Source organism: Hylobates moloch, unplaced genomic scaffold (assembly GCF_009828535.3).
Source record: "Hylobates moloch isolate HMO894 unplaced genomic scaffold, HMol_V3 SCAFFOLD_12, whole genome shotgun sequence".
Taxonomy (NCBI): Eukaryota; Metazoa; Chordata; class Mammalia; order Primates; family Hylobatidae; genus Hylobates; species Hylobates moloch.
Genome location: NW_026652287.1, coordinates 11,645,989 through 11,658,702, shown reverse-complemented (window position 1 = coordinate 11,658,702; position 12,714 = coordinate 11,645,989). Strand labels below are relative to the sequence as shown.

The window sequence follows — 12,714 nt, the reverse complement described above, 5'->3', positions numbered from 1 at the left end:
GCTTTAGGAAAATGGTTTGGAGAAGGAAGTTACTAACGTGGCGCGTGTCTGCATTTTCCCGAGGCCACTGTGTTCATCGACTTCCTCATCAACACTTACTCCAGTAACTGCTGTCGCTCCCATATTTATCCCTGGTGCAAGTGCTGTCAGCCCTGTGTGGTCAACGAATACTACTACAGGAAGAAGTTCGAGTCCATTGTGGAGCCAAAGCCGGTGAGGCCGCTGTGTTCACAGGACACCAAGACACGGAGAGATTCCGTGAAATCACTGAGAAATGCACGAAAGTTAGGCCCAAATCACAGGCTTCATCCTGTAGTGAATACGTCTCTGGGCTCTACCCCGATCAACCAACTCTCAGATAAATTTTTTGGTCTTAGAGAAGAATAGAAACAAAAATGGAGGGGCAAGATAGACGGAAGGCAAATTTTTATGTCCAGGACTTGCCAATTTTGTTATTTATTTATTTATTTATTTATTTATTTATTTATTTATTTATTTATTTTCAGACGGAGTCTTGCTCTGTCACCCAGGCTGGAGTGCAGTGGCATGATCTCCGCTCACTGCAGCCTCTGCCTTCCAGGTTTAAGTGATTCTCCTGCCTCAACCTCCCAAGTAGCTGGGACTACAGGGGCACACCACCACACCCGGCTAATTTTTGTATTTTTAGTAGAGACCATGTTTAGCTATGTTGGCCAGGCTGGTCTCAAACTCCTGACTTCAAATGATCCACCCACTCGGCCTCCCACAGTGCTGGGATTACAAGTGTGAGCCACTGAGCCCAACCTGTTTTGTCATTTATTAAATTGGTATAGCCAAAAAAAAAAAAGAAAAGAAAAGAAGAATAACGACTTTGGAGAACAATTTGGCAGTGACTAATGTTTAAATGAGACATACTTTACAGCCTGGCATTTTCAGTTCTCCATACCTGCCCTAGAGAAACACTCATATGAGTCCCCAGGCAGTACATGAGTACAGGATGTTCAAAGCAGGATCGTTTATTAAATTATCAATAATATATGATTATTAACAGTGAAGAAATAGCATCTAACCAAATATCCAACAGGTGAATGGTGAAAGAAACTATGGTAAATCCATAGAAATGAATACCAGGCACCAATTTAAAAAAATGAGATAGATAATAATAATGGCAAACATTTACACAGCACTTCTAAATGCTTTATCTATTAACTCACTCAATCTTCATGACAACCTGATGTAGACAGATGCTACTATTATCTCTTTCTATATATGAGGAAATTGAGCCACAGAAAGGTTAAATAATTGGCCCAAAGCTGGCCACAGGGGCTCACACCTGTAATCCCAACACTTTGGGAGGCTGATGCAGGCAGATTGCTTGAGGTCAAGAGTTCGAGACCAGCTTGGCCAACATGGTGAAACCCCATCTCTACTAAAAATACAAAAATTAGCCAGGTGTGGTGGTGCATGCCTGAAGTCCCAGCTACTTGGGAGGCTGAGGCAGGAGAATTGCTTGAACCTGGTAGGCAGAGGTTGCAGTGAGCCGAGATCATGCCATTGCACTCCAGCCTGGGTGACAGAGGGAAACTCTTTCTCAAAAAAAAAAAAAAAAAAACAGGGCTTGACAAGAGCAGATCTCCAAGACATTTTGTTAAAAGAAAAAAAAGCAAACTGCAGAACAATATATATGATATGATATATAGCTAAAAAAAAAAAACACTAGACACAGAAGCTAATCTATATATTTTCTGCATGTATATTCTATATATACACAAGAATATATATACACAAATATATATTCTATATACACACATATACATATGTGTGGGTGCATATATGTACACAAAATTGTACCAGTGGCTGCTTCTGGAAAGGAGCTTAGGGTGGGGGAGTAGTCAAAGACATTTTAGCGTCATCTGTATTGTTTTGATTTGATTAATTTGGACTTTATTAAGCAGGTCCTCTGCGTTCAACTCCATGATTTCCCCCAAAGATAAATCTCTGGTACCTAAAAACAAAGATGATTGGCCGGGTGCAATGGCTCACGCCTGTAATGCCAGCACTTTGGGAGGCCAAGGTGGGCGGATCATCTGAGGTCAGGAGTTCAAAACCACCCTGGCCAACATGGAGAAACCCCGTCTCTACTAAAAATACAAAAAATTAGCCAGGCGTGGTGGCGCATGCCTATAATCCCAGCTTCTCCGGAGGCTGAGGCAGGAGAATCGCTTGAACCCAGGAGGTGGAGGTTGCGGTGAGCCAGGATCGCGCCATTGCGCTCCAGCCTGGGCAACAAGAGCGAAACTCCGTCTCAAAAAGAAAAAAAAAAAAAAAACAAAGATGATTTTTTTGTCTTTCCCTCATCCAAGAACATGATTGTCCTGTTCCAGCAGCTGAATGCACAATTCACTGTCCATTGTACATGCATTCGCAATTTGAAATAAAAGTTCATCTTTGCAGCTAAAACTAATCACCACTTCATGGCCCAAGATGAGATGAAATTTAACAAACATAAATAATTTAAGTTGCAATAGTACAACTTTCTGGAGATACTGAATCTAGAGTTACTGAAATTGAGAGAATACAACAAAGAAATTTTACGCAGCAATTGGGAGATCCAATGTAAAAACATTAAGCAGTAAGCTGTGGCTGTGTTGAATTTACAAGTTAAGATGCATGGGGTTCCACCCGGCTCGGTGGCTCACTCCTGTAATCCCAGCATTTTGGGAGGCTGAGGCTGGTGGATCACCTGAGGTCAGGAGTTCAAGACCAGCCTGACCAATATGGAGAAACCCCATCTCTACTAAAAATACAAAATTAGCTGGGCATGGTGGTGCATGCCTATAATCCCAGCTACTCGGGAGGCTGAGGCAGGAGAATCACTTGAACCTGGGAGGCGGAGGTTGCAGTGAGCCAAGATCGTGCCATGGCACTCCAGCCTGGGCAACAAGAGCGAACTCTGTCTCAAAAAAAAAAAAAAAAAAAGCATGGGGTTCCATTTCTGATTTACTTACCTTTAGACTCAGAAATCATTCATTCTTGGTTAATGAGAGTTTTGAGCCAGCTTGTTCAATAGTCTATCATTTGGCAAATAGGAATTACAGTTGCCTTTAGATAGGCAATTCTTGATAATTCTGTACAAAAATGGGTAAACTTTTAAACCATCTTTTCCTAGACATTAAAGTATGTGTCCTTTGTGGATGAATCCCACATTAGGATGGTGAACCAGCAGCTACTAGGGAGAAGTCTGCAAGATGTCAAGGGCCAAGAAGTCCCAGTAAGTTAAATCATTTTGTCTTTTTTTTTTTTTTAAGGAAATTTACTATTAAATATAAACACATATAGAAACTTGTACAAATCAAAACTGATGGATTTGAACAAAGTAAACATACTCATGTAAACAGCACTCAGATTAAACAATTGAAAATTACTAGCAGGAGTCCCTTTTATGCCCCCCTCCAATCACTACCCCCTCTTTCCCTTTTTTTAATTTTTAAAATTTGGCTGGGCACGGTGGCTCACACCTGCAATCCCAGCACTTTGGGAGGCCAAGGCAGGTGGATCACTTGAGGTCAGGAGTTCGAGACCAACCTGGCCAACATGGTGAAACTCCGTCTCTACTAAAAATACAAAAATTAGCCGGGCGGTGTGGTGGCACACATGTAATCCCAGCTACTCAGGAGGCTGAGGCAGGAGAATTGCTTGAACCCAGGAGGTGGAGGTTGCAGTGAGCCGAGATTGTGCCATTGCACTCCAGCCTGGGTGACAGAGCAAGACTCCATCTCAAAAAATAAAAAGAAAAAAAAGTATATTTTTAAATTACAAACGAGGTCTCACTATGTTGCCCAGGCTGGTCTCAAGCAGTCCTCCCACCTCAGCTGTACCAAGCCTGCCCAACTGCCCTCTCTTAAAAGTAGTCATTATCCTGTATCCAAAGATTAATTTTACTTCTGCTAGAATTTTCTAAAAACTGAATCATGTAGTGTGTAAGTGGTATATACTCGGTTGAGTGTCTGGCTTCCTTTACTCAACATTATTTTTGTGAGAGTTGTTCATGACACCATGTATAGTTCATTCTCATTGTATAATTCTGTTTTATAAATATCCATCTTATTCAGCCATCCTACTGTTGATGGACATTTGGGTAGTGTCCAGTTTGGGGCTAATGCCAATAACACTGCTATGCTCAACATACGGCACTCTGCTGGGCAGTTACCTAACAGTGGAATTGCTGAGTCATAAGGCAGACATATGTTCAGTTTTAGGAGATACTAACAAACAGTGCTGAAAAATGGTTGTTCACATTCGCACTCTCCCCAGCAGTTCTGGTTGCTGGGCATCTTCAATTTCCTAGGGCTGAATTATCAAAAACTAAGTGACTTAAAACAACAAAAATGGCCAGGTATGGTGGCTCATGCCTGTAATCTCAGCACTTTGGGAGGCTGAGGCGGGTGGATAACCTGAGGTTGGGAGTTTGAGACCAGCCTGACCAACATGAAGAAACCCTTTCTCTACTAAAAATACAAAAAAATAGCCAGGAATGGTGGCGGGCGCCTGTAGTCCCAGCTACTCAAGAGGCTGAGGCAGGAGAATGGCATGAACCCGGGAGGCAGAGCTTGCAGTGAGCCAAGATCGTGCCACTTTGAGAGGCCAAGGTGGGTGGATCACCTGAAGTCAGGAGTTTGAGAACAGCCTGGCCAACATGGCGAAACCCTGAAAAATACAAAAATTAGCCAGGCATGGTGGTGCACACCTGTAATCCCAGCCACTCAGGACACTGAGGTGGGAGAATTGCTTGAACCTGGGAGGTGGAGGCTGCAGTTAGCTGAGATCACGCCACTGCACTCTAGCCTAGGCAACAGAACAAGACTCCATCTAAAAAAAAAAAAAAAAGTTTTTTCTGCTCCTTTTGAAATATCAATGAGTTTTCTTCTTTTTTTCTGTTAGGTGAATTGTACTGACTGATTTTCAAATATTAAGCCAACCTTGCATTCCTGAAGTAAACTCAATTTGAATGTGTTGTACTATTCTTTGTATTTATTGCTGAATTCCATTCACTAATATTTAGGATTTTTACATCTCTCCTTGAGAAAGACTGACCAAAGTGTTTCCATTTTTGTAATGTTCTTGTTGGATTTGTGTATGAAGTGAACTACAGTCATGCATCACTTAATGATGGGGATATGTTCTGAAAAATGCATCAGTAGGTGATTCTGTGGTTGTCTGAATATCATAGACTCTATTTACACAAACCTAAATGGAATAGCCTATTATACTTAGGTTATATGGTGCAGTCTATTGCTCCTAGGCTGCAAACCCATACAGCATGTTACTGTATTGAATACTGTAAGCAAATGTAACAGAATGGCAAGATTCGTATATCTAAATATAGAAAAGGTACAGTGAAAATATGATATAAAAGCTTAGAAATGGTACATCTGCATAGGGTGCTTACCATGAATGGAGCTTGTAGGACTGAAGGTTGCTCTGGGTGAGTCAGTGAGTGAGTGATGAGTGAATGTGAAGGCCTAGGTTGTTACCGTGCACTGCAGTAGACTTCATAAAGACTGTACACTTAGGCTACACTAAATTTACTTCAAAATATTTATATTTCTTCAATAATAAATTAATCTTAGCTTACTGTGACTTTTTTACTTTATACATTTTTAAATTTTTTAAACTTTGTACAATGGTATAAAAATATTTTCTTTCTCACCGGGCGTGGTGGCTCATGCCTGTAATCCCAGCACTTTGGGAGGCCGAGGCGGGCAGATCACAAGGTCAGGAGATTGAGACCATCCTGGCCAACATGGTGAAACCCCGTCTCTACTAAAAATATTTAAAAAATAGCCAGGCGTGGTGGCGGGCGCCTGTAGTCCCAGCTACTCAGGACGCTGAGGCAGAAGAATGGTGTGAACCTGGGAGGTAGAGCTTGCAGTGAGCCAAGATCGCACCACTGCACTCCAGCCTGGGCGACAGAGCAAGACTCCATCTCAAAAAAAAAAGTTTCTTTTTCTATATCCTTATTCTATATACTTTTTTCTATTTTTAACATTTTTTATTTTTACTTTTTAAACATTTTTGTTAAAAACGAAGTCAGAGCCAGGTGCAGTGGCTCACGCTTGTAATCCCAGCACTTTGGGAGGCTGAGGTGGGTGGATCACTTGAGGTCAGGAGTTCAACACCAGCCTGACCAAGATGGTGAAACTCTGCCTCTACTAAAAATATAAAAATTAGCCAGGCATGGTGGTGCATGCCTGTAGTCCCAGCTACTTGGGAGGCTGAGGCAGAAGAATTGCTTGAACCCGGGAGGCGGAGGTTGCAGTAAGCCAAGATCATGCCACTGCACTCCAGCCTGGGAGACAGAGGAAGACTCCGTCTCAAAAAACAAAAACAAAAAAACAAACACACACACACACACACAAAAACCATTTACAATAGTGCTAAGTCCTTTGAAGAATGTGGAATACCACGGTGTGATCAGGGAATCATGTGGGAGAAAACCTGCTACATAGGGTGGTCAGGACAAGAGGTGACATCTCAACAGAGGCCTGGCTTTTCTGAATTTCATTTTCCAAAATCTGTAAAATAGGCAGGGTGCAGCTCATGCCTGTAATCCCAGCACTTTGGGAGGCTGAGGCAGGTGGATCACCTGAGGTCAGGAGTTCCAAACCAGCCTGGCCAACATGTTGAAATCCCGTTTATTACTAGAAATAGGAAAGAATTAGCTGGGCATGGTGGCGTGCACCTGTAATCCCAGCTACTTAGGAGGCTAAGGCATGAAAATTGCCTGAACCTGGGAGGTGGAAGTTGCAGTGAGCCGAGATCACACCACTGCGCTTCAGCCGGTGATAGAGTGAGACCCTCTCTCAAAAAAAAAAAAAAAAATCTGTAAAATAGAGACAAGGATACATTATCTCACAAGCATCTTCAAAGGCTTAAATGAGGCAATGCTTACAGAACACATGCATGGTCCTGATATCTACACCTAATAAATGATGGCCACTATAACTCATGTAATACTAAATGTAACTTTGTAACTTAATAAAATTAAAGAACCTAGAACCTGAGGGCTTGTCATTGCTAATAGGTTTGGAAACTTGCTTTTTCAGAGACCTGCGATGGACTTCACAGACTTGTCCAAGCTGCCCCTGGCCCTCCATGACACACCCCCGATTCCTGGACAACCAGAGGAGATACAGCTGCTTAGAAAGGAGGCGACTCCTAGATCCAGGGATAGCCCTGTCTGGTGCCAGTGTGGAAGCTGCCTCCCATCCCAACTCCCTGAGAGCCACAGGTGCCTGGAGGAGCTGTGCTGCCGAAAAAAGCCAGGGGCCTGCATCACCACCTCAGAGCTGTTCAGGAAGCTGGTCCTGTCCAGACATGTCCTGCAGTTCCTCCTGCTCTACCAGGAGCCCTTGCTGGTGCTGGATGTGGATTCCACCAACAGCCGGCTGCGGCACTGTGCCTACAGGTGCTACACCACCTGGCGCTTCGGCTCCCAGGACATGGCTGACTTTGCCATCCTGCCCAGCTGCTGCCGCTGGAGGATCCGGAAAGAGTTTCCCAAGAGTGAAGGGCAGTACAGTGGCTTCAAGAGTCCTTACTGAAGCCAGGCGCGGTGGCTCACGTCTGTAATCCCAGCCCTTTGGGAGGCTGAGGCAGGCAGATCACCTGAGGCTGGGAGTTGGAGACCCGCCTGGCTAACAAGGCGAAATCCTGTCTGTACTAAAAATACAAAAATCAGCCAAACATGGTGGCATGCACCTGTAATCCCAGCTACTCGGGAGGCTGAGGCACGAGAATCACTTGAACCCGGGAGGCGGAGGTTGTAGTGAGCCCAGATTGTGCCACTGCACTCCAGCCTGGGAGGCACAGCAAACTGTCTCAAAAAAAAAAAAAAAAAAAAATGAGTCCTTACCAATAGCAAGGGCTGCAGTAGCCATAGTAACATGAGCTTTACCAGCAACTTGAACTTCACCTGCAAAGCTCTGTGGCCACATTTTCAGCCAAAGGGAAGTGTGCTTTCATCTTCTATAGCTCTCTGTGTCTGAGAGCAAAGTGACCTGGTTAAACAAACCAGAATCCCTCTGCATGGACTGAGAGCAAAGAGATTGAGATGTAAGTCTCAACTCTGTCCCCAGGAAGTTGTGTGACCCTAGGCCTCTCACCTCTGTGCCTCTGTCTCCTCGTTGCCCAACTACTATCTCAGAGATATTGTGAGCACAAATTGAGACAGTGCACATGAATTCTCTTGTTAATGTGTAAAGATCTACATGAATGCAAAACATTTCATTATGAGGTCAGACTAGGATAATGTCCAACTAAAAACAAACCCTTTTCGCCCTGGTTGGAGAATGTGGAGGACTAAAGGTGGCCACAAATTCTTTGATACTCAAGTCCCCCAAGACCTAAGGGTTTTATCTCATCCCCTTGAATATGGGTGGCTCTGATTGCTTTATCCAAAAGTGGAAGTGACATTGTGTCAGTTTCCGATCCTGGTCTTAAGAGGCTGACAGCTTCTACTTCCTGTCCCTTGGAACTCTTGCTATCAGGCAAGCCAGACTCCATTTAAAAGTCTGCCTATCCTGGCCAGGTGTGGTGGCTCACACCTGTAATCTCAGCACTTTGGGAGACCAAAGTGGGCGGATCACTTAAAGTCAAGAGTCTGAGACCAGACTCGCCAACATGGTGAAACTATATCTCTAATAAAAATACAAAAATTAGCTGGGCATTGTGCGAGCACCTGTAATCCTAGCTATCAAGAGGCTGAGACAGGAGAAACACTTGAACCTGAGAGGTGGAGGTTGCATTGAGCTGAGATCATGCCACTGCCCTCCAGGCTGGGTGACAGAGCAAGACTCCATCTCAAAAAAACACAAAAGTCTGCCTATCCTGAGACTGCCCTGCTGTGAGGAAGCCCAAGCAGCCACGTGGACAGTGCCTGACCAGCCCCAGCTTTCAAGTCATCCAAGCTCAGTCACCAAACACGAGAGAGAAGAAGCCTTCAGGTGATTCTGGACTCTACTAACATATGACTGATACCGCATGATACATCCCAGGTGAGAACTGCCCCATAAATCCAGAAAACCACGTTGCTATCTTAAGTCCCTAAGTTTTGGGCTTGTTTGTTCCACAGCAACAGATAACTGGAACAGAGAGCAAGCCTGACGAATGGGCACACAGACTCAGCTCATACCTTCCCTGGTTCTAATGTTCTTAGGGAGCCCGGACCAACCCTGGAAACCTCAGGAACTTAGGCTTCCACTGGACAGTTCTAGAAGGGCTATAGACCAAATCAGGTAACTCACCAGACCAGCCTTGGAATCTATTAAATCTAACTGCTGAGCTACCCAATGCATTCCAATCCTCATCACGGTTCTTTGACTGAAGGCCGGGCGCAGTGGCTCATACCTGTAATCCCAGCACTTCGGGAGGCCGAGGCAGGTGGATCATCTGAGGTCAGGAGTTCGAGACGAGCCTGGCCAATGTGGTGAGACCCTGTCTCTACTAAGAATACAAAAATTAGGTGGGTGTGGTGGCACACACCTGTAATCCCAGCTACTTGGGAGGCTGAGGCAGGAGAATCTCTTGAACCTGGAAGGTGGAGGTTGCAATAAGCCAAGATAGTGCCACTGCACTCCAGCCTGGATGACAGAGCAAGACTCTGTCTCAAAAAACAACAACAACAACAACAACAAAACAAAACAATTCTATGACTGAAAGTGACTAAAAAGCTGCCTTTATGCCATTAACACCCTGTACTTTGCAGCCAATCAGAAGTGACGCAGTCTGGGTGTTAGCTGCTTCAAAAGCAACCCACACCACACCTTTACCATTTCCATACATCAACTGCTGAGAATATGAAAATGCACAGTGACAGGTTTTAGGATCCTGCTTCAGGATTTCCTTTTCCTGGTTTGGTCATTAGAGTTGGCTATTTATCTGTTTCTAAACAACAGCCATTTTATCGAATAGTTTAGAGACCACTATTAAATGTTGTGACTGATGAAGGATCTGTGAATTTTTTTATACATATTCTAAGAGTTACCATTTTGATACCTTTTAAAAACCAGCAGCTTTCTACTATATTCATGTAAAACAGCATGAATAAAAACGTTTTTTGGTACAGGGTTTTACCTGGCTTTAAACTCAGGAACCAAGTTAATTATGCCAGATTGAACTTTGATTTTTACTATCTTTTCAAATATATTTTAAAAAGTGGATTATTATATATGATTTCTTTGGAGCTGACATTTCTTTACTTCACGAATTCTATGTCACTGTTACAGGTTGCCATTCTGATGGCCTCTGGGCCTTTGTACCTTTGTTTTTGTGCCTTATTCCTAGTATGTTTCTATCACCTTAATGAGGCCGCAGATGGAGTCAGAATGTGAAATTACAAATAATCACTGGATCCATCTACTGTTTTCCTTCACCTTCCCCACTGATGGTCTGGGCGAGAGAGTGATGTGTCACTTCAACTGTGTGTAATATGTCAGACACGTCCTACAATGACAGGCATCATATTTGTATTCTTATTTTTAGTTTACTGTAGAAAATAATGTCATCGCCAAAGGTGATGAGAGTCACATTTTGTAGGATCTGTTTTCTTATACTTAAAGACAGACTTCTGTTATGGTAATTGCCAGTATTCATGGCTTCCTCTCTGCCTCAGAAGAGAAGGGATCTGCTTTCTCTTGCTGATTTCACATAGTATTGGTAATAGACTTGCATTTCTCTTTCTAAAGGGGAATAACTTTTTAAACCCTTCCTGATTTTAGCCTGGCAATGTAAGTGTCCTTAATGTGACTGTTTTGATAATTAAAAAAAGATGTATAATTTGTTTATTTAAATCTTCATTTCCTTTCTTTTCAGAAGGTCCTCAAATCACTGTTAACTCATTCATTGACGCATTCATTCAACAACTATTCAATGAGGCACTCTCTAGAGACCAAGGATAAATAAGGTTGCCGGTCTCATAGAGATATGAGAAGATGGAAATTAATCAAATAATTCAAGCAAATAGAATCTTGCAGCTTGTGCTGAGTAGCATGGTGAAAAGGCAAATGATGGCATGAGAGCTTATAGTAGGGGAATTTGGCCTATTTGGGGAGATCAGCCTACCTGAGGAAGGAATGTTTTAGCTAAAATCTGAAGGATGAGTATTACTTAACTAGTGAATGGGGGAAGAAAGAGCATTCTAGGCAGAGAACAGTATGTGCGAAGGTCCTGGGGCGGGAAAAGCACAGCAGGTTTATAGAACTTAAAGAAGACCTGTATGACTGTGCCATAAACAGTACAGGGAAGTAAGGCATGAGTCACAGTTGGACAAGCAGGCAGGGGCTAGGCTGCCTGTAGCCTGTGGGCCACAGTAGAGTTTGTCTTTATCCTAAGACCTGAGCCACATAAGGGTTCTAAGCAGGAATCTGGTAAGATCACAGTTAATTTTTATTTTATTTATTTTATTCATTTATTTATTTTTGAGATGGAGTCTTGCTTTGTTGCCCAGGCTGGAGTGCAGTGGCTCAACCTCAGCTCACTGCAACCTCCGCCTCCTGGGTTCAAGCGATTCTCCTGCCTCAGCCTCCCGAGTATCTGAGATTACAGGCGCCTGCCACCACACCCATCTAATTTTTGTATTTTTAGTAGAGACGGGGTTTCACCATGTTGGCTAAGCTGGTCTCGAATGCCTGACCTCAAGTGATCCACCGGCCTCAGCCTCTCACAGTGCTGGGATTACAAGTGTAAGCCACCACACCCAGCCATATTAATTTATTTTATTTTATTTATTTTGAGACAGAGTTTCACTCTTGTTGCCTAGGCTGGAGTGCAATGCCACTATCTCAGCTCACTGCAACCTCCACCTCCTGGGTTCAATCAATTCTCCTGCCTCAGCCTCCTGAGTAGCCAGGATTACATGTGTGCCACCATCATGCCTGGCTAATTTTTGTATTTTTAGTAGAGACGGGGTTTCTCCATGTTGGTCAGACTGGTGTCAAATGCCTGACCTCAAGTGATCCGCCAGCCTCGGCCTCCCAAAGTGCTGGGATTACAGGCATGCGCCACGGCGCCCAGCCACCAAATTAATTTTTAAAGATCACTGTGATCGCTGTGTGGAAAATGAGCTGGGAGTAGTGTTGGATATAGTTTTTGTTTTTGTTTCAGTCTTTCCCTACTCCATGAAACATTTGCACCATATATGCGGCCAAAGGGAATGTTTCTCTTTTCTCCCTTCCCCTTCCTCTTGGGAAGTCACCAAAAAAAAAAAAAAAAGAAAAGAAAAGAAAACATATCAACAGCAAGAGAAAAGGAGGAAAAGCTGTGGTGGCCTTGAATTTTGGAATGGCCCCTGTCCCAAGCTGGCAGGGGTGAGGCTGTGTGTTGAGCTTCAGATCACAGGAAGAAGTGCACCAAATCAGGAGACGAAGGGCAGTCAGCAGGACCCACTGGGTACCCACCCTGTGGTGTAAGGCCTAAAATCAAGCTCTAATATGAGGTGCTGCCTTGACATCAGGTGAAATCAGGAGCACCTGGAATAGCCTCACCCCAAGTTTCTCTCCCAGTCTTCCCTTGGCAAAGGGCGCCCAGTGAAACAGCCTTCCTTATCAAAAAGACCAGATGCAGTTCCTGCTAATCCCTGAGCGGCAGGTGTGAGTCTCCTGCCAACCCATGGAATTGTCCAAATGAGCCAGTCACATCCTCCGGGGAATCAGGGCCTCCTCATCCTCTTGGCGCTAC

The 12,714-nt window shown here is 43.8% G+C and overlaps 1 protein-coding gene across 1 annotated transcript in view; it reads left to right on the top strand.

Moving 5' to 3' along the window:
• The window catches only part of P2RX7 (purinergic receptor P2X 7), a 57,698-nt gene extending 45,434 nt beyond the window's left edge, over positions 1-12,264 (top strand). The window contains exons 11-13 of the mRNA XM_032168495.2: positions 64-213; positions 3,149-3,250; positions 7,086-12,264. Coding sequence (XP_032024386.1) covers positions 64-213; positions 3,149-3,250; positions 7,086-7,583 — 750 coding nt within the window. The 3' untranslated portion in view covers positions 7,584-12,264. The remainder of the gene's footprint in view (positions 1-63; positions 214-3,148; positions 3,251-7,085) is intronic.
• The last annotated feature ends 450 nt before the right edge of the window (positions 12,265-12,714 follow it).